The sequence below is a fragment of the Perognathus longimembris genome, chromosome 9, assembly GCF_023159225.1.
Source record: "Perognathus longimembris pacificus isolate PPM17 chromosome 9, ASM2315922v1, whole genome shotgun sequence".
Lineage (NCBI taxonomy): Eukaryota > Metazoa > Chordata > Mammalia > Rodentia > Heteromyidae > Perognathus > Perognathus longimembris.
This window is the reverse complement of record NC_063169.1, coordinates 29742021-29764657: the sequence shown is the minus strand read 5'-3', so window position 1 is coordinate 29764657 and position 22637 is coordinate 29742021. Positions and strand designations below refer to the sequence as shown.

The window sequence follows — 22637 nt, the reverse complement described above, 5'->3', positions numbered from 1 at the left end:
ACAAGGGCAACCTATCCAAGTATTAACTCTCAAATTAGAAGATGAATACAGAATATGCCAGGAACCAAAAATCCCAGTTCAAAATATACAAAGGTGGTTGCAAGAATTCCCTAAAGCCTAGGCTGCGACCGGAGAAATGGGCCTCACCAAACATAGGCCCGTGGTGTTTGTGGAATTAAAGTCTGGGGCAGACCCTGTTAGAGTATGGCAATATCCCATATGCCACTGGAAGCCTGGAAGGGAATTACACCCCAAATCCGTAGGCTGTTAGAAATTGGGGTAATGCAACCCTCTCAGTCAGCCTGGAACACACCTCTCCTGGCGGTCCACAAACCCCATACTAATGACTATCGACCTAAGGGAAGTAAACAAGCGGGTGATGGACATTCACCCAACAGTACCAAACCCTTATACCCTCCTCAGCTCCTTGACCCTTGAGCAACAGTGGTACACTGTATTAGATCTAAAAGATGCCTTCTTCAGCCTGCCCTTAGCCCCCAGGAGCCAGGACATTTTTGCCTTTGAATGGAGTGACCCAGAGCAAGGAATAAACGGGCAACTCACCTGGACCAGAGTGCCTCAAGGGTTCAAGAACTCTCCAACCATCTTCGATGAAGCCCTGCATGAAGATCTGGGTGAGTTTTGCTCTAAGAACCCTAAGCTGACTCTTTTTCAGTATGTGAATGATCTCCTTATTGCCGCAGAAGACAAGGAGGCCTGTCTACAAGGTACAAGGGGGCTCCTTCAAACCTTGGGGGACTTGGGGTACCGAGCTTCTGCCAAGAAAGCTCAAATTTGTCAACAGAAAGTTAACTACTTAGGATAAATGCTAAAAGGAGGCTGGCAATGGCTGAGGCCAGGAAAGAGACAGTGCTAAAAATCCCTGTACCTATAAACCCTCGCCAAGTGCAGGAATTCCTAGGGTCTGCAGCTTTTTGTAGGCTATGGATCCCTGGATTTCCTGAACTAGCCAAGCCCCTGTATGAGGGCGTGAAAGAAACTCAGCCTTTCCAGTGGAATGAAGAAATGGACAAGGCCTTTAGTGACATCAAGACTGCATTGCTGTCTGCTCCAGCCCTAGGGCTTCCTGACATTACAAAACCTTTCCATCTATTCATAGACAAACGCAAAGGGATGGCAAAAGGGGTCTTAACCCAATACCTACGCCCCTGGAAAAGGCCAGTAGCTTATCTCTCAAAAAGACTGGTCCCACTGGCAGCAGGCTGGCCGTCTTGCCTGCGGATGATAGCAGCCACAGCCCTAATGGTGAAAGATGCCAACAAGCTCACATTAGGGCAGGAATTGAATAAAACCACCCCCTATGCCATTGAAAGAATCTTGAAACAACCTCCAGACCAGTGGCTGAGCAATGCCCGACTTATGCACTATCAAGGACTGTTACTAAATCCTGTCAGAATCACTTTTTAGACACCCACAACTCTTAACCCCATGACCCTGTTCCTTGACCCTGACTTGGAGGCTCTTCTACATGACTGCACTCAGATCATAGCACAAACACATGGTGTCAGACAGGACCTGAAGGATCAACCATTGCTAGACGCAGAACTCACCTGGTTCACTGATGGGAGCAGTTTCGTTCAACAGGGACAGAGGTATGCAGGCCCGACGGTGGTGTCAGAAGCTGAAGTGATATGGGACGAACTCCTCCCAACGGGAACATCGGCCCAGAAAGCAGAATTGATAGCCCTGACCCAAGTATTAATGCTGGGGAAGGACAAAAGACTGACAGTGCTCACTGACAGCTGGTATGCTTTTGCCACCGCCCATGTGCACAGCACCATATACAGAGAAAGGGGGTTATTAACAGTTGAAGGAAAAACTATAAAAAAACAAGGAGGAAATACTGGCCCTGTTGGCCGCCCTATGGTTGCCTAAGAAGTTATCGATCGTTCACTGCCTGGGGCATCAGAGAACAAAAAATGTGATTGCTAGAGGCAGCAATTTGGCATATAAAACTGCATGGAGGGTGGCCCTCCAAAGACAGACAGTGGGGGTAGTAAAGCTGCCCGATCCAGGCCCAAGGAACCTACCAGAGGGACCTGAATACTCAGAGGAGGATATGGACTGGATTAAGAAACTCCGTCCGGAAGCCCAATGTGTAAATGGATGGTGGAGAGACTTCAGAGGACAGGTAATACTGTCAGAAAAGTTAGGAAACAGAATCTTACTGACAATGCATCAATCCACTCACATGGGGGAAAAGAAGATGCAAGATTTAATCAGACATGCCAAACTGAAAGTAAAGAATGCAACTTCTAAGATTCAGCAGACAGTTGCCTCTTGCAAAGCTTGCCAGCTGAACAACGCTGGCCACAATTCCGTTAGCCCCGGAAGTGGAGTACGGGGAGACAGGCCAGGAGCCTATTGGGAAGTGAATTTTACTGAAGTGAAACCGGGCAAGTATGGTTACAAATATCTTTTAGTTTTTGTAGGTACTTTTTCAGGATGGACTGAAGCTTTCCTGACCAAAAGAGAAACAGCACAGATAGTGACAAAGAAACTGCTGGAGGAAATACTACCCAGATATGGTTTCCCCATGATGATAGGATCAGATAATGGACCTGCCTTTGTCTCAAAGGTAAGTCAGGGACTAATGTCCATACTTGGGGCAGATTGGAAATTACATTGCGCATATAGGCCCCAGAGTTCAGGTCAGGTAGAAAGAATGAATAGAACCCTAAAAGAGACCCTGACCAAATTGACCATGGAGACTGGCAGAGACTGGTGACTCTCCTTCCCTTCACCCTGTACAGGGTATGGAATTCTCCGTATAAATTGGGGGCAACACCTTTCAAGATCATGTTTGGTGTGCCTCCCCCCATAATCCTCAACCTGTCTGAACAACTGCTAGTAGAATTTGATGATTCTGATCGTTTACGTTCCCTAAAAGCCCTGCAACAAGTCCACCAGAACATGTGGCCTCGTCTCTGAGCACTCTATGAGGCTGGACCTCCACCCAAACCACAGGACTTCCAACCAGGAGATTGGGTCTATGTCAGAAGACACCAGCAGGAGACCCTGAGACCTCGCTGGAAAGGACCATATGTGGTACTTCTCACCACACCCACTTCTCTCAAAGTGGACAGGATTGCTTCCTGGATTCACCACTCCCACGCCAAGGCAGCCTCCACGGCTCACGTGAGAGACTTTTTCCTCCTGAACGGACAGGAACCAGAGTGGGAAATAATCCCCATGAGCAACCATAACCCACTGAAACTTAAACTACACAGCAAAGGCTCGTGAAACTCAAGCTTGAGAGGATATTAGTGTATAAACATAATGAGTTACTCCCTGTTGTGCATGTTTTTTGCCTGCTTTGTTGGTACCATGGCTGAGCAGTTTCATTGGAGATTAAAAATCAGAGAAACCTTGGGAACAAGGCTGACAAAAATCAGATTATTGGATGGGGGGACTGCCCAAAACCCAGATGCGCATCAGCAATTACTTTCAATATTCTCCCCCAAGACAGAACGAGAATCAGACCTATGCAAGGGATAGAAGGCAACCAGACTGTTCCTCTGATCAGAAATCGGACTACTGTAAGCCAGGTGCTAAGTATACAGATTACTATGGAGGATGTCCCTACTGGTCCTGTAGAATACATGCTACCTGGACTCCCCAATCCAATATTTTTACCTGCGCCCCCGCCCCCACAGTGTGAGGGAGATTGCCAGCTAAATTTTACTATATATGACCCCTAGGATAAGCACTGGGAAAACAGAGTGGAGGCAAAAAATCTACCATTCTTACTCTACCCCCCCCATTACTCTACCCCATTAAAAGCAGTGTAGTATATTTCTAGAGAACTCATAGCTACCCCCCCCAACCCTAAGGAGATTCAACAGTCCATTTTACACTTGGAGCAGGAATTACAGAAACAGGTGGTCCAAGCCCAAGGAGTAACTAGGCCTGGAAGGTGCCTACACCCCCGGCCCCAAGTTATCCAAGAAACTGCCTCTCTTATCAACCAAATTTATACAGGATTCAATGTAACCCAGTGCTTCCTGTGTGCTTTTTTAAAACGTCCCTCATTTATAGCTGTACCTATGCCAAGCAAAACAGAGGCCCAATTAACAGCTATAACCCCCTTTGAGTGCGGAGAACCTGTTCTCGACATATCCCTGTGGGACCCTGGAAGTGACTTCCCCTCCATATGTTACTGTGGGAACCTTACGTACACCCACCCCTCAGGCTTTAGCTGCACCTCTCTGCCTCTAAATGTAACCTGTCAAAAGACGATACCGGTGACCTCTCCCATTCAGGCTCCAAATGGTACGCTGTTCTGGTGTGTGGGAGTTCTCCAAGCCTCCATTAATCAAACTGTAGAATTTTGTCTATTAGTTACGGTGGTGCCCCAGTTAACGATGTACACCAAAGGAGAGATCCATCAACAGGTAATGGCCCATTATAGGGTCCACCGGACCATCTCTGTCCCCGTTTTGATAGGGGTAAGTCTGGTAACCTCTGTGGGGAGTGTAGCTGTGGCTGGGGGAGCCCTAGGGCATATTCTCCAGCTGGCACAGGAGTTTGAAGACAGATTAGGGGAAGCCACCCAACCCTCTGTGGTGTCTTTAGCCTCCTTACAATGCCAGATAAATTCACTAGCCGCAGTGACCTTACAAAACCAAAGGGCATTACATCTACGTACTGCAGCCGAAGGAGGGACCTGTGTATTTCTGAGAGAAGAATGATGTTACTTTGTTAATGAGTCAGGGTTAGTGGAAGAAAATGTAAAGGCTCTCAAAAACCTTCGAGAGACCCTAAGTCAGCACCCGCAACATAGGACAGATTGGAGTTGGCTCCATAGGTCCCTTACACAGTGGTTGGTCCCCCTTATTGGTACCCTCATAATGCTACTGCTCCTTTTGACCATTGGCCCATGTGTTATTAACAAGCTAGTGTCTTTTGTAAAAGACAGGGTGAATACTGTGCAATTAATGGTCTTGTGGGCCCAGTACCAACCACTCCAGAGAGAAGACTCAGAGAATTATGGCAAGGGGAACCAGGATTGGCTCCCCATGCACATAAGACAAGAGGAGAATGAAAGGCAGTAGAAAACCTAAGATGGCTCCCAGTCTGGAGAACAGCATGTACAGTCCACTAGCCCTCAGCACAAACAAGTCCAGGGAAAAAGAAACCACAAGAGAAACTAAGAATTGTAACCACCATCTTGTAGCTAGTAACTGACAATTTTATTTCTGTAAACTGCTTTGCTGTTAAGGACCTAGGAAACTCCATATTGTTAAGACCCTGTGCTGTGCTGTGACTCTTGGGTCAGGAAAATGGAGGTTGGCAGCCACATTTGCACACTCATTCCAAAATGACTCTGGTCCCTTGATCTTAAAGAATTTATGAGAACACAGGAGAGAAAAATGGAGAAGCAAATCTTAGTCTATACCAAAGAATTGTCAGGATCAGATGTACACTTGACTTTTAGCATAGATAGACATAAATAACACACTGGTTTTACATCATTGTACTTAATTCCATGTGCTGCATATTAGAACCTTTTGGAGTTTTTCTTAGACACATTTGCTTGCACCCAAACATGATCAGTTTGGGTTTTAAAACCTCGGTTTTTTTCTTTTGTCTGGTGATAAGAGTCAGGATTGCCTCCAGGCTGTTCACTGTGACTCCACCCACAGGCTGCAAAGATCAGTTTAGTAGTCAAAAGCAAGTAATTTTGAAACCATGATGCCAGTTTCTACATGTTTTACCAACAGACAGACAGACAGACATACAGACAGTTGTGCACAAGCTTTGGAGCGTACTTAGAATTTTTTCTTTTAAATTGGCCATGTAAGTTTTCTGGAATTCCAGTGGCAAAATGATATTATTTTGCCCATATTTTAGAACCACGTGGTCAGTTAGAAAACAAACACTTTTCTAGCAAACAAAAATTTTCACAGATTATCCGGCAAGGAAATGGAGAAGCCACATTTTGAGAAACCAATTCAGCTCCAATGGGGAGCTAAAGTGGGATGCTATGACCAGAGAAGGTCCAAGAGACAGGAGACAGGACAGGAACAGAACAGACACTTGGCATGGCATAATGGTGGTGGAGCTGGTCAGAGCGTTAGTAGGCTCACAGGAAGATGCCTTCACTTCACAGCATTTGAATTGCAAGGCACATTTGAATTGCAAGGCTACAGTTGCAGAGTTTAGGGTGGGGGTCAGGGTTACCGGGAGCTTGAGTCTCCACATCCCAGCCCAGCCTTGAGGAATTTGGCACGCCCATTACCTGGGGGTGGGTGGGACTCCACCTCCAAGAGTTTTTGGAACCTTGATGGAACCAAGATGGCACTTGCTAAAACCAATTCTATTGTCCACCACATGGTCAATGCTAAGAGAAAACTTAGGATTTAGCCAACAACAAGCAGAATTTAACTGAATCTCCAAGCTTAACAAACATCAATAACAAGAACAGAAAACCTTTGTGTCTTTCAAAGCAGATGTTAAACAAACATTGGTACCTTTGAAAGCTAATACCAGCCCATCCTATATCACAGGCAGGCAGGCAGGGTTTAGAGAGAGGCAGAGAGAGAGAGAACTCCATCTGCCCAAGCGCTCATAGAAGTTATGTAAGTCCTGTAAAATATTCCAAATTTGTAAGATTGGGCTCTAAAATATTCCAAATTTGTAAGATGGGCTCAAACTTGAGCAGCTTTCCTGAAGCATTTTAGACTGTCCCCCACTTTATGAGTGACCAGCAGAGCTGAACTAAAGATCAGTTGACTCCAAACACCCACAATTGCTGATCCCCTTGACCTAGCCCAGTGGCTTAAGGTCGGCGGCCCAGTGGCCTTCCCTGGGAGTGGGGCTCGGAACTTGGAGCCAAGATTTATGGTGGCCCAGTGGCTTTAAGGAAAATCCAAGCTCCCGGATAATGGTCACTCACCCTGGTTGGAGTTTCAAATCTGTTGTGGGGGATGATTGTGCCCCTTGCATGGTAAGTGATTAGTGGAGCTGGAGAGTTAAATACCAAGCATCCTCGGTATTACTCTGGTCAGCTGAAATGTAGGAGACAATCAGCAATGAGGTTGTCACCCCAGTTTCTGTGTCCCGGACTGAGTGCATAGTGTGGCCTTGAAGCCATGGATGGTAAATCAGAAAATCGGATCCAAGTCCCCGGTTAGATGATCACTTACCCTGGGTGTGAAGGCAAATTTGTAGATAGTCGTGGTGGATGGAAGTAGAGCGCTCGGTCAGGAGAAGTTACCTTGGTGGTCCTCTGGGTGGGCTTAGGACAGCAGAATAGGTCCCGGAGGCAGCTTGCCCCCCAGAAATGGGGGAGCAAATCTACCAGGGAACCTATCCCGGGTTCGGCACCAATGAAAGGAGATGTCCCAGCCATCCCAGAGGACCATGTGGAGATAATCACAGACAGGAGAAGAAGGTTCAGAAGGAGGTTTATTAGTGGGGCCATAGTTACCACGGGAGAGGGAGATACATGGCATCTGTACCTTATCCAGGTAGCAGCTTCTCTCTGGGGATAAAGGGGAAGTAGGTAGGTAGTGAGTAGGAGTGGCTCATTAAGTATGGGTGGATCTGGGGGCTAGTGGGAGGAGCTGAGGACCTGAGGCTAGGGAAATGCTAACAAACACTAGCTCCATTAATCTCTTAAGTCTAACCAATGAACAATAGATCAAGTCCTAATTATGTATTGAACATCCTTTAAATATATCGTCCTTCCTCACTTGAATTAATCTTCTATGACCTTGCAACTGTTCATACAAACAGCCTCGCTTCATCTGCAGCATCAGCAGCACCTAGAGGCCCAAGCCCTCCTCTCATTATTGCTCACAGCCTCTAAAGCAGAGTTTAGTTCAATGCTGTTTGAACCGCACTAGCAGCTGCTCTGCTTTCATCACTTAGAGGAAAGAAAAGCACAGGCTTTAAACACATAGGGGAAAATAAAAAATACAGTAAAATGAAATTGTAAGTACAGTCCAGGAAATGAGAGAAGATACAGTTCATTCCCTTCTGGAGAAAGCAAAGAAATTTCCTGTTGACTAGAAGTAGAATATAAAAGACCTTGGCTTTTCCTGAGCAAGTATTTGCATTCTCTGAGCCTGGAATCCCACATCTTAAAAACAAGGTTCACAAAGAATGTCTTTTCAACAGACAACACTGAGAAAACTGGGTTATCTATACAGAAAATAATAAATAGGAAATTTTACTTGAGCCATATACAAAAGTTAATTCAAGCCAGGAGCTGGTGGCTCATTCTGTAACCCTAGCTTTGAACCTTGATCCTCTGCTGAGACATGAAGATCATAATCCAAAGCCAGTCCTGACAGGAAGCGAGAGGTGGAGCTGGACTCAAGTGGTAGAGTGCTACCTTGAGCAAAAAAGCTCAGGGACAGTGCCCAGTCCCTGAGTACAAGCTCCAGGACTGGTACAATAAAAAAAGATAATGATAATTCAAAATGGATTAATAAAGATCTAAATGTGCTGGTGGCTCATGCCTATAATCCCAGCTACTCTTGACCCCTTGGGCCAAGAGCATCTGTCTGTCACATTGCTGCTTTACTACCTTAGTGTAAGGTCCAGTGAACTGGACTAGCCCCACTTACCTTCCATACTGCTTCCTCTATACTGCTTACAACAGGGAGAACACTTTTATAACTTAGATTATAATATTTAATGACATCATTAGCTCAGAATTCCAAGGAATGGCTGACTTAGCAGATGGGCAGAAAATAGGTTAGATAACATATTTGTAGATAGCAGTTTGCCCTAGTTCCCAGCATGAGGAGTCAGAGGCCCTCCAGAACCCTCTTACGAGAACCCTGTCCTCTCTTCCTGCTTTCATCATCCCATAGACTTGACAAGTGTGTTGGAAATGAAAAAGGACTTGGAATTTGATGCTAATATTCTATTTTCCTCAGGGATCATAGACCATTGAACGGGCAAAAAATTTAATTCATATATTTGCTTAATATATAGAATATTAATGAATTAATATCTGGAACATATAAAGTCTTCTATGGTATCAATATCTAGAATACATATAAAAAACTACTATGAGATTAATATCTGGAATTTATAAAGACTTCTATGAGATTAATATCTAGAATATATAAAAGACTTCTATTGCTCAATTAAAACAGAAGGAAGAGGCATAATTAAACGTTTCTACAATATTTCTACAAGTATTTCTATCTACCAGAAAGCATACAAATGGTCAATCAAGATGCTCCACATTACTACTCACTAGGGAAGTGCAAATCAAAACCGCAATGAGGTACCCATGAGTAGCTTTTAAAACTATTCTAAAGAAAATGATTGTTGATAAGGATTCAGAGAAACTAGAAAACTCATCTGTTGATAATGAAAATGAAAGCTGAGCTACTCTAGAGGGCTGGGATCAGAAAATCAAGGTTTGTAAATATTTTTAGTAGGTTTTATGGTTTCCCTCATTTGTAAGAACTAGAATATATCTATGATATTCTTAACAGGGGGTTCCAACAACCCAATTACTTAATGCATAGGATCCATATATAATGAAGTATATCAACATGAACTCCAATGTATGGAAACATGAGATTCTTATTGTGCTCTGTATGTAGTTTATTGTTTTTTTCTCAATTCTCTTAGTTTTCTATATCTTGTGTCTTGTATATAAGATTATTTGACCAGGGGAAGGGAAAGGGAATCACAGAAAACAGCAAATCAAAGGATAAACTAATACAACAATGATACTCACTTGACCGCTAATGTGGATATGAACCTTACAACTTGGATGGGGAAGAGGGGGAAAAAAAGAGGTGGGGTACGTGGGAGGAAAATGAAGGATGGAGTAACTGTTTAAAAACAAATGTCACCATGATATTACATATGTAACTGTAACCCCCCTGCTTATCATCTTAAAGATATTTAATAAAGAAATGTCCCATAATTTAGAAAAAAAAAAGAAAGAAAATCAAGGTTTGAAGCCAGCACAGGCAGAAAAGTCTGTAAGACTCTTATCTCAAATAAAAAGCGAAAAGCCAGAAGAGTGACCACCTTGAGTGAAAAAGCCAAGCAAGACGGTAAGGCCCTGGTTTCAAGCCCCAGTACCAGCACACACACACACACACCACACACACACCCACACACACACACACACACACACACACCACACAAAAACAGAAAAGGAAAGAAAGAACAAAAGAAAAGTAACTTGTTATATCCACTTTAGAAGAAAATGTGACAGTTTTCTTAAATATATAGATATATAGATGCATATGCATGGATAGAAAAGATAGATAGATAGATAGATAGATAGATAGATAGATAGATAGATAGATAGATAGATGATCTAGCAATTAGCTATTTAACTTTGGTGTATAAGCCAAAAGAAGTAAAAGCAGAGAGTGAGGGAAGGGGTGACATTGTCCAAAAAGAAATATACTCATTACCTGACTTATGTTATTGTTACCTTTCTGTACATCACCTTTTATAATAAAAATAAAAAATAAAAAGAATGTTCTCTCTGTTGTGCAGAAATTAGATCTAAAGTATACTGGGATATGATAAATTATACAGGATTCTCTCAAACAGTGAGACCAAAAGAGGATAGTCGTAGGAGAGAAACACAAAAATGCAGTGCCTAAGTACATCTTTATATTTATATAAAATACATACATACTGAAACAAACTCCAAGATATAGAAACAAGAAACCTCTCCTTCCTTCCTTTCTCCCTCCCTTCCTCCCTCCCTTCTCTCCTTTCTTTCTTTCTTAGTTTTTGATGATTTGTCTTCTTTATGTAAGGTATATTCCAGTGTACATCTTTAGTAGGGTTGGGAAGGGTACAGAACTCAAGGGGAAAAGGGTGAAAAGTGGAGCTCACTGGACACTGATGAAAGTGAACTGTACAGCTTGCAGGTGGAGACAGAAGGGAGGGGCTGGGAGAAAATGAGGGAACAGAAGACACTGTAAGAAAGGAAATGTACCTATTACCTGACTTATGTAATTGTAACCCTTCTGTATGGCACCTCTGTAGTAACAACAAAGTAAATGTAAAAATAAATAAAAAATAAAGAAGTAAAAGCAGGGACTTTAATACATATTTGTCCATCTATATCCATAGCAGTATTACTCACAAGAGCAATCCATTAGCTGATGAACAAAATAATTAAATATATATTATATATATGCTATCTTATATTATATATTATATAATATTATATATAATAGAGAGAATGACATTATCCGTCTTATAAAGTAGATCACAAATCTGACAAACTGTGCTACAAGGAAGAATCTTGAAGACATAGTGAGATGAGGCAGTCCCAAAAGGACAACCATAATGTACTTAGAAGAGTCAAGTTCGTAGAGACAATGCTGGTTGCCAGTGGCTGAGAGGGAACAAACTGAAGGTCACTGTGAGGTGCTCTAGAGATCCTTGGCAGTAATGGCCGCACAGCAATGTGAATACCACTGCATTGTACCCTTGAAACAGCTAAAATTGTTATCTGTTATTCCTATTTTACCACAGTTGATAGACAAAACTTAAAAAAAAAAACTGCCTTGATGCACTTTGAAGAAGTATGAGAATTAAATATGCTGTTCTGTGTAATGTGCAAAAATATATAATGGGGAACCAAACTAATTTTCTTTGTCCTCCCCCTTCCCAGATGTGCTAGATTATATTTATAAACTGAGGACTCAATCCATGTTAAACAGAGAAAATCTGTAGCAGTTTCAATTTCATAAAACTAATGTATGGATTCTGTGGGTTTTTGTTTTTCTTTTTTCTATGCTGGTACTGGGACTGGAGTTGAGTAATAACATCGTCCCTTAGCTTTTTTTCTGCTTAAGGCTGGAGTTCTACCTTTTGAGCCACAGCTCCACTTCAGGTTTGCTGATTAAGACTTTCTTACCCGTTTTGGCTTCGACCTGAGAACCTCAAATCTCAACCTTTTGAGTAACTAGGGTCACAGGCTGAGCTACCAGCACCCCAGCTGAATTCCTTGCTAAATGCTTTGCATTGAACACCACACACACACACACACCACACACACACACACACACACACACACACACACCCCTACCTCAAAACAGAGCTGAAAGAAAGGGACGGCTAGAAAGGTAAGGCAAGGCAGCAACATGCTCACTTAACCGCAAAAGCCGTTGAAATGCCCCCCCACACCCCGCCGCGCCCCCGGCCCCACCCTCTGATGCTTTTCAGCTTCTGGGAGCTGTCTGCGCACTGCCACCGTTTTATCAGTGGGGTTTTAATCCTAAGTAAACGGACTACTACATCCCGATATTTTTTCTTGGCTTCTGAGATCAAATCTGAACAACGCAGACTTGGTGCGTCCTCAACCCGCAGAGAGCGCCACAAGTCACGACGCGATTTTCGGCCCACGAGCACTAGTCGCCGCGCTCCGCGCTCCCGCTCCTCTCCTTTCACTCCCACCTCCCCCCGCCGCTGGGTGGCCGCCTTTCTTTCCACCCCGTTTCCCTGCCCCCCCCCTTTTTTTTTGCGATCAGCTTTTTCCTGCGAATTTTCTTCCCTCCAGAAACTCTGTGTCCCCGAGAGTGCGAGTCCGCGGGGATCTTTCTACACCCGGGGCCGACCCCTCCAAGTCCACGGGGAGAGCAGCGCGCCCACAGCGGGGCCGCCTGCACCCTGGCTCCCCATAGGAATGGGACCGCGGCGGGTACCCGCTCACCGCCAGGAACAATCCCCGCACTGTTCCTGCCGGCGGCGGGTGCCAAGCTTCCGCGGCGCCCGGGCAGCCCCGGGTGCCAGGGGTCGGCTCGGGTGACCGCTGGGGAGCGCGCCTGGCCGCTGCGCCCGCCGAGAAGGCGGAGCGAGGCGGATGCGGCCCCACCCCCGGCCCGTTCCGGCCGCCCCCTCGGCTAGGGAGCCGGGCTGGGAGCAGTCCCTGCCTACACTTGCCTGCCCTCCGGCCGGCCCGCGGCCACTCGCGTACGCTCCACGCGCCGCTGCCATGTGTCTCGGGCCGCGCCAGCACCAGTGCCCCGGCTGCTGCTCCTAGCGCTGAGCGCAGCCGCAGCGGGCGCATGGGAGCTCACGATCCTGCACACGAACGACGTGCACAGCCGGCCTAGAGCAGACCAGCGAGGACTCCACCAAGTGCAACAAACGCCAGCCCTCTGCGTGGGCGGTGTGGCGCGCCTCTTCACCAAGGTGGAGCAGATCCGCCGCGCCGAGTCCCAACGTGCTGCTGCTCGACGCCGGCGACCAGTACCAGGGCACATCTGGTTCACCGTGTACAAAGGCGCCGAGGTGGCACACTTCATGAATGCCCTGCGCTACAATGCCATGGTAAGGAAAAGCCGCGCCCGCGGCGGGAGCCTGGGGAGACCAGCTGGAGGGAGGCAGCCCCTGGCACCGCGTGCCTGTGCCAGGACTCAAGGACGCAGGGAGAGAGCTAGACCCTGACGAGAGGATGCAGACACAAGTCCTTTGGGTGATTGTCTTAAAGCCAGGTTATTGGACTGCCCCAAAGAGGTGAGTGTACTAAAGGCAGCCCAAGCCCGCTCCATCTACCAGGGCTTTCAGAAGGGGCGCTGTGCGAGCACTGACCATGGTTACCAAGTGCTGGGACTGAACTTAGTCCCGCATCCTCTCTCACTGTTACCCCTTTCAAAGAATATCTTTTTGTTGTTGTTGTTCAAAAAATATCTTATCTTGGCTCTATGGGATGGGAACCTGATGGTACAAGAGGCTGAGTGATTTATCCAAGTCACCAGGCCCAAACAACACCGGAACTCAATGGATACCAGAACCTATTGACCCTGAAAATCCAGGGCCCGATAAACTCTTAGGTTAGGTTTCCACCCCACTATTTTCTGTGTGACTTGGAGCCAGCTACTAACTGTCCATCTTAATATCGGTATCTTTCTCTCTTAACACAGAAAAGAAAAGAGAAAAAGGGACAGGGGATGTTGGCTTAGTGGTAAAATGCCTTGCCCTAGCTTGCATGAAGTCCTGGGTTCAATTCCTCAGTATCACATATACAAAAAAAGCTGGAAGTGGTGCTGTGGCTCAAATGGTAGAGTGCTAGCCTTGGGCAAAAGAAGCTCAGGGACAGTGCCCAGGCCCTGAGTTCAAGCCCCAGGACTGGCAGAGAAAGGGAGAGAGGAAGAGAGGGAGAGAGGGAGAGACCAGGTTCTTAAAATGTGAAAGTTTCATGTGAACTTCCCAGTACCGCATTAAATGTGAAGCCTGGGATAATTTTAGAGAAGGTGCAGAGAGAGGTTACCTAGTAATAAATACGTATAAATGAAATGTATGCGCAATTCAGCCCACCATCTAAATTTAATCATGTGCAAAAGCCTAGCACAAAAGAATCCAGTTAACTATAGAAAAATTGGGGCTTAGGAAAATTTAAGAGCTCTATAAGAGAAAAGGCAGAGTAAGGTCTCAAGAATCTGGGGTCACAAAGTATGGAAAGGGAAAGGTAGATGGGGTGCAAACTGGGATGCAGAACACTGCAGATAGCGATTGTTTTTGTACAAGAAGTGTTCACAGAGCCAGATACCCACGGCTCATACGTGTAATCATAGCTACTCAGGAGACAGATCTGAGAGACTATGGTTCAAAGCCAGCTCAGGCAGGAAAGTCCATGAGATCATTATCTTCAGTTAACCACCAAAAAGCTGGAAGTGGAGCCTGCAGCTCAACTGGAAAAGCATTAGATTTATGGGGCTGAGGGGGTGAAGCTCAGAGACAGTACCCAGGACTGAGTTCAAGTTTCAGAATCGGTGTGTGTGTTCGTGTGTGTGTGTGTGTATATGTATGCATGTGTGTACATGCACACACACCCACACACACACAAAGAAGAACTCACAGGTCAGGAAAGCACAATACTGTGCTTTGGAATTGCGGAGACACACAGTTGTTTGGGACTTTTTTTTTCTCATTTTTTAGACTAGAAGGAGAAAGAGCCTCTGAGTGTGGGTTGAGAGATTTTCAAAGCAGCAGGAATTCAGACAGATCTATAAGTCTCCAGAGTTGATGCAGGGAGGGGCGCAGGTAAGGGTTAGTGATATTAGGCCTCAGTAGAATTGTGGTCTTGAGAACTCTGTGGTCTCATAACCTCACTCTTTCCACAGCTAAATCTGCCTGGTGCTTTGCAAAGCAGTAATAACAATCTAAATATTTATGTAATTGAATTGTTGCTGGTTTAGATCTCTACTACTTCCTCTCACAAGGGAAAGATAAACCTTGTGAGTTTGTTTTGACTTCAAGTGTAAATCACAACTTTATAATTTTTTCGTGTGTGTGTATGTGTGTGTGCCAATACTGGGGCTTGAACTCAGGGCTTTGTGCTTTGGCTTTTTTTGCTGAAGGCTGGAGCTCTACCACTTCGGGCTTTTCCAGAGTAGAGAAAAGTGTTTCTTGGGTTTATCAGCCTGGATTGATTTTTTTTTTTCTGTGCTAGTACTGGGTTTGAATTCAGAACCTGGGTGCCTTCCTTTAAATTTTTCACTCAATGCTGGAGCTCTACCACTTGAACTACATCTCCAGTTCTGGCAATGTTCTGGTTAGTTGGAGAAGAGTTTCTTGGATTTGTCTGCCTGGGCTGGCGTTGAACCTTGATCCTCAGATCTTCTTGAGTCACTAGGATTACAGATGTGAGCCACTGGCACCTAGCAATCTTTTCTTTTTTCTTTTTGTCGGTCATGGGGCTTTAACTCTGGGCACTGTAGCTGAGCTCTTCAGCTCAAGGTTAGTGCCCTACCAGTTGAGCCACAGCACAACTTCCAGTTTTTTTGGTGGTTAACTGGAGATAAGAGTCTCATGGATTTCCTGCCCTGGGCTAGATTTGAACCACAATCCTCAGATCTCAGCCTCCTGAATACCTAGCATTACAGGAAAGTTCTCCACAGTTGTGTAAACTCCTTTTGTTTAAGGAAGGGAGGGAGGGAGGGTGGGGGAAACCTGGCGCTGATGGCTCACACCTATAATTCTAGCTACTCAGGAGGCTGAGATACGAGGACCAAGGTTCAAAGTCAGCCTAGGCAGGAAAGTCCATAAGATTCTTTTATAGTTTTTTTTGTTTTTGTTTTTGTTTTTTCTTCCCCCAGAGCTGAGGACCAAACTCGGGGCCTTGCCCTCACCAGGCAGGCACTCTTCTGCTGAGCCAGATCCCCAGACCCTGTAAGATTCTTATCTCCTATTAACCACCAGAAATCCAGAAGTGTAGCAGTGGCTTAAAGTGGTAGAGTTCTAACTTTGAGCAAAACGAGCTCAGAGACAGTGTTTAGGCCCTGAGCTCAAGCCCCCATCACTGACAATAATAATAATAACAATAATAAATACATTTCTAGTTTTCCCCAATAATATTCCCTCTTTAGGCCAAATTGAGCACAGGTGCTAATCATGTCACATATTTATAATGGAAAATTAAGTAAAGAAAGACCCTGTGCTACAAGTTGCAGCTCATGATCCTGAATGTTTTGAATACTTTAGTGTAGTGGAGTTACTTTGGACTTAGGCCTGAGGCCAAAACCAAGCTACGTATATAACACTGACAGAGGCAGATAGAATGACATCAGCTTGATGGCCATGTTCCTGATAGCTCCTCATCAATACTTACCTCTACACAGTATGATAGGCTGCAGGGGGGAAGGTCACCAGGGCCTGAAAAACAGGATCTGACCTACTAGAAGTATAGTTCTTATAATACTAAATATATATGTTACAGTTTTGCAGTCTTCCTGGCCAACGGGTTTTTTTTCACTGTCTTTGTGCTTGTATTATACTAAGCCTCAAGGGGTTTATTGATGCCATTGTGAAGGCTCCCCCATCACAACCACCTGCTGCATGTTGATTTCTGAGACACAAGAGGTTCAGATTGAGGTGGAGAGCAGCTGTGGACAGGTATTTACAATTTCCTTCAACTAGAGGATGAAGAAAGGCTTCTAGAATCCAGTTTAGCCCAAGGAGTCTGCTAGAGCTGGAACCTTTGAGAAAGTATAGATCTGTCATATCTCTAGGAGTGCTCTTGGAGCAGTTTTAAAGACTCTGGAGGTAGCCTGAGAGAGCCTGGGACTGGGCAGCAGCAGAAAACTGGATGGATATTGGCATGAGTGACCAGGTGGTGTCGAAGTGACAGTGGAAGGACTAGTATCCTCTGAGGCATGAGGAATAGAGTGAGGATGTGCAAATCATTTCATTTACCCTTGGCCTGGATACTCCCATGAGCCTTCGAGCCCCATTTCTCTCTTTTTAAAAAAATGTATTATCGAACTGATGTACAGAGAGGTTACAGTTTCTGGATACATTTCTTGTACTGTTTGTTACCTCATCCCTAATTCCCCCTCCCCTCCCCCCCATGAATTGTTCAGTTAATTTACACCAAACAGTTTTGCAAGTATTGCTTTTGTAATTGTTTGTCTTATTTTACCCTGTATGTCTCTTTTTTTTGTATTCTCTTTCAATTTCCTAGTTCTAATACCAGTATACACGGTTTCCAATATACTCAGATAAGATACAGAGATAGTGTAGGTACAACCACAACCACAGTAGGTACAAAAAGGAGATACAAGAAGATAATCAATAAAAGAAGCTACAGTCACACATAGCACGTTGAAAGTAGTTACAACAGTGATATAACAATCATTTCCATAACATGGAGCTCATTTCACTTAGCATCATCTTATGTGTTCATAAGGGTATAGCTATTGGGCTCTTGTGATCCTCTGCTGTGACTTGCCTAAACCTGTGCTAATTATTCCCTATAAGGGAGACCATAGAGTCTATGTTTCTTTGGGTCTGGCTCACTTCACTTAGTATAATTTTTTCTAAGTCCTTCCATTTCCTTACAAATGGGGCAATGTCATTCTTTCCGATAGAGGCATAAAATTCCATTGTTTATATGTACCACATTTTCCTGATCCATTCGTCTACTGAGGGGCATCTGGGTTGGTTCCAAATTCTAGCTATGACAAATTGTGCTGCAATGAACATTGTTGTGCTGGTGGATTTAGTGTGATTTTGTTTGTGGTCATTTGGATAGATACCCAAAAGTGGGACTGCTGGGTCATAGGGGAGCTCTATGTTTAGCCTTCTGAGGAATCTCCATACCACTTTCCAGAGTGGCTGAACCAGTTTACATTCCCACAAACAAGGAAGTAGGGTTCCCTTTTGGCCACATCCCCTCCAACATTTGTCATTGTTTGTTTTCTTGATATAGGACATTCTTACTGGGGTGAGATGGAATCTCAATGTTGTTTTGATTTCCATTTCTTTTATGGCCAGTGATGTAGAGCACTTTTTCATATGTCTCTTGGCCATTCTCATTTCCTCATCAGAGAAGTCTCTTTTTAAGTCTTTAGCCCAAATGATGAGGGGGCTATTGGTTCTTTGCAGTTTTGTTTTGGAGGAATGTAATTTTTTTAGTTCTGCAGATATTTTAGATATGAGGCCTTTGTCCATTGAATGGCCAGTAAAGATCTTCTCCCAATCTGTGGGCTTTCTGTTTATCTTGCGAGCCATGTCCTTTGCCATGCAGAAGCTCTGCAGTTTGATGCAGTCCCATTTATCCAACCTTTCTTTGATTTGTAGCCTTTCTGGGTCTTTGCTAAGGAAGTGCCGTCCTGGGCCAAGGAGCCCAAGCGTTTCTCCTACTCCTTCCTTTAGTGTTTTCAGGGTGTCTGTTTTGATTTCGAGGTCTTTGATCCATTTGGAATTGATTTTGGTGCAGGGTGATATATAAGGATCTAGTTTTAGTTTGTTGCAGGTGTTGAACCAGTTTTGCCAGCACCATTTGTTAAAGAGGCTATCTTTCTTCCAGACTATCTTTTTAGCTCCTTTATCAAAGATTAAGTAGGCGTAGTTCTGTAGGTTCATTTCTGGGTCTTCAATTCTGTTCCGTTGGTCTTCAGGTCTGTTCCGGTGCCAATACCAAGCTATTTTTATTACTATAGCTTTATAATACAGCTTGAAGTTGGATATTGTAATTCCTCTAGCACTGTTCTTTCTGCTTAGGATTGTTTTTGCTATTCTGGATCTTTTATTGTTTCATATTAATTTCTGGATTGCTTCCTCTATTTCATTAAAAAATGGTGTTGGGATATTAATGGGTATTGCATTGAATTTGTAGATAGCCTTTGGCAATATTGCCATTTTGATTATATTAATCCTTCCAATCCAGGAGCATGGGAGGTTATTCCATTTTCTTAGTTCTGCCTTAATTTCATTTTTCATGTTTTTAAAGTTCTCATCAAAGAGGTCTTTCACTTCTTTGGTTAAGGTTATTCCTAGGTATTTTATGTTTTCTGAGGATGTTGTAAAAAGGAGTTGCTTTCTTGATTTCAGCCTCCGCGTTTGGGTCATTAGCATATAGAAATGCCATTGATTTTGGGGGGTTTATTTTATATCCTGCAACTTTGCCAAAGTTTTGGATCAGCTCTAGTAGCTTGGGAGTAGAGTCACTGGGGTTCTTTAGGTATAGGATCATGTCATCTGCAAAGAGAGAAAGTTTAACTTCATCTTTTCCTATTTGAATCCACTTTACATTTTCTTCTTGCCTAATTGCTCTGGCTAGGAATTCTAGTACAATGTTGAAGAGAAGGGGAGAGAGCGGACATCCCTGTCTTGTTCCTGATTTTAAAGGGAATGGCTTTAGTTTTTCACCATTTAGAGTTATGTTTGGTGTTGGTTTGTCGTAAACTGCCTTGATTATATTCAGGAATGGTCCCTGGAATCCCAGTTTTTCGGGGACTTTTAGCATAAATGGGTGCTGCATTTTATCACACCCTTTATCCTCATCCAGTGATATAACCATGTGTTTCTTTACCTTGCTCTGGTTGATGTGGTGGAGTACATTAATTGACTTGCGTATATTGAATCAACCTTGCATCCCTGAGATGAATCCAGTTTGATCGTGGTGTATGATTTTTTTGATGACCTGTTGAAGTCAATTGGCCAGAATTTTGTTGAGAATTTTTGCATCTATGTATATCAGGAAAATCTGTCTATAGTCCTCTTTCCGTGATGAGTCCTTGCCTGGTTTGGGGACGAGGGTTATACTGGCTTCATAAAATGTGTCTGGTAGTGAACTTTCTCTTTCAATTTCATTGAAGAGTTTGAGAAATATTGGTGTGAGTTCTGTTTTGAAGGCCTTGTAGAATTCTGCTGTGAATCCGTCTGGACCTGGGCTTTTCTTGGATGGGAGATCACTTATTGCCATTTCTATTTCAATACTGGATATGGGTCTGTTCAGAAGGTTTAAATCTCCATGGTTGAGTTTGGGGATATCAGTTTTTTCTAGGAAATCATCCATTTCTTCCAAGTTCTCGAATTTGTTGGCATAAAGGTTTGCAAAATAGTCCCTTATTGTGTTCTGAATTTTGGTTGTTTCTGTGGTGATGTTTCCAGTTTCATCTCTGATCTTGTTTATCTAGGTTTGCTGCTTTCGTTTTTTGGTCAGGTTTGCTAGGGGTCTGTGTATCTTGTTGATTTTTTCATAGAACCAACTCTTTGTTTTGTTGATTCTTTCGATGGTTTTTTTCATCTCTAATTAATTTAATTTTGATTTGATTTTAATTAGTTGCTTCCATCTATTGAATTGGGGTTTGGCTTATTTTTCTCTTTCAGGGAAATTAAGGTGCTTCCTTAAATTATTGAGTTGCTGTTTCTCCAGTTTGTTGGTGTATGCACTCAGAGATATAAATTTTCCTCTGAGTACTGCCTTTGCTGTGTCCCAAAGGAGCTTGTACTTTGTGTCTTCATCTTGTTTGAATTTCACAAACATTTGAATTTCCATTTTAATTTCTTCAATGACCCACTGATGGTTCAGCAGTGTGTTGTTCAGTCGCCTTGAATTGTAGGATTTTCTATGGTGGCTGTTTGAGTTGAGTTCTGTTTTTATTCCATTGTGGTCTGAGAGAATGCAGGGAATGGTTTTGATACTTCTGAGCTTGTACAGATTTTCTTTATGCCCTAAGATGTGATCTATTTTGGAGAATGTTTCATGTACAGCTGAGAAGAATGTGTATACTGTTGTTTCCGGGTAGAATATTCTGTAGATGTCGGTTAAGTCTAGTTGGTCCATGCAATTGTTTAGCTCTGTGGTTTCTTTGTTCAGTTTTTGGCGTGTTGATCTGTCCATAGGTGACAGTGGAGTGTTAAAGTTCCCAACTATCAATGTGTTTGGGCCTATGAGTGTTTTTAGAGTCAGTAGTGTTTGTTTGATGAAGTTGGGTGCTCCTGTATTTGCTGTGTGTGATATTTATGGTGGTTATATCTTCCTGTAGGAGAGATCCCTTTATTAGTATGTAGTAACCTTCTTTGTCTCTTCTTACCTTTTTAAATTTGAAGTCAATTTTGTCAGATACTAGGATTGCAACTCCGGCCTGCTTATGGGGGCCATTTGCTTGGTAGATTTTATTCCAGCCTTTCACTTTTAGAAGATGTTTACTTTTGCTGGACAGATGTGTCTCTTGGAGGCAGCAGAAAGATGGATCTTGATTTTTCATCCAACTTATGAGCCTATGTCATTTGATTGGGGAATTAAGTCCATTAATGTTGAGAGTTAGGATTGAGAGATGATCGTTTGTTCCTTTCATTATCACTATCTTGTTTAAAGCTGTGTCTTCCCATTTCTTGATCTGATGTTTACTATTTGGGGTTCATTTCTCTGTCTGTATTGGGATCTTGATTATTTTCCCTGTATAGTACATCTTTGAGGATTTTCTGTAAAGCTCGTTTGGTGGAGATATATTGTTTCAGTTTTTTCTTACTGTAGAAGATTTTTATTTGACCTTCGGCTATGAATGAGAGTTTAGCTGGGTACAGTATTCTTGGTTGGTAGTTAGTTTTATTTAGGGTTTGGCATACCTCATTCCAAGCTCTCCTTGCTTTCGTCATCTCTGCTGAGAAGTCTGGGGTAATTCTGATTGCTTTTCCTTTATATGTCATTGTTTTCTTCTCCCTAACAGCTTTAAGGATCCTTTTCTTGTACTCTTGATTCTGCATTAATCCCAATGTGGCGTTGGGATGTCCTGTTTTGGTCTAGTCGGTTTGGGGTTGTAAATGCTTCTTGTATCTGTATAGGCCTATCCTTCTGGATATTTGGGAAGTTCTCGGCTAATATTCTGTTAAATAGGTTGCCTATTCCATTAACTTCTTTCTCCAGGTTTTCCTCAATACATATTAGCCTTAAATTGGGCTTCCTGATTGTGTCTTGGAGCTCCTGGAATGATCTGTTTTGTCGATTGGATTGGTTTTGTATTGATTTTTTATCTTTCTCCATAGATTCTAGGGAATCTTCAGCTCCTGAGATTCAATCCTCTGCTTCAGTTAGTTGGGACTGTAGGCTAGCTACTTGATTTCAAATCTCTTTTCCTTCTGTCTGGTCTTTCCAGATGATTCCATGTCATCTCTTAGGTCCTGCATGGACTTCTTTACTTCATTACCTATTTTAATTTGGTTTTGAGTACTGCCTCTCAAATCTTTTAGCTGGGTAGCTATCTTTTCATTTGACACTTGAATTTCATTTATCTTTCTATTTGTCGAGGCCATGAAATCTTCTATTACTTTATGGAAGGATTGCTGTATCGATTCAAGCTTTTCATTTATTATGTTTATCAGTAGACTCTGTAGAGCATTTTGAGAGTTCTCTTCTATGTCTTTGATTGACTGCT

General features: G+C 43.4%; 1 protein-coding gene across 1 annotated transcript in view; it reads left to right on the top strand.

The window, feature by feature from the left end:
• Positions 1 to 3448: 3448 nt before the first annotated feature.
• Positions 3449 to 22637, top strand: part of Nt5e (5'-nucleotidase ecto) — a 77938-nt gene continuing 58749 nt past the window's right edge. Inside the window, 8 exon segments of the mRNA XM_048354528.1 lie at positions 3449 to 3560; positions 4060 to 4293; positions 12533 to 12777; positions 12880 to 13083; positions 13085 to 13117; positions 13120 to 13191; positions 13193 to 13235; positions 13238 to 13305. Of these exon segments, the coding sequence (XP_048210485.1) occupies positions 3449 to 3560; positions 4060 to 4293; positions 12533 to 12777; positions 12880 to 13083; positions 13085 to 13117; positions 13120 to 13191; positions 13193 to 13235; positions 13238 to 13305 (1011 nt within the window).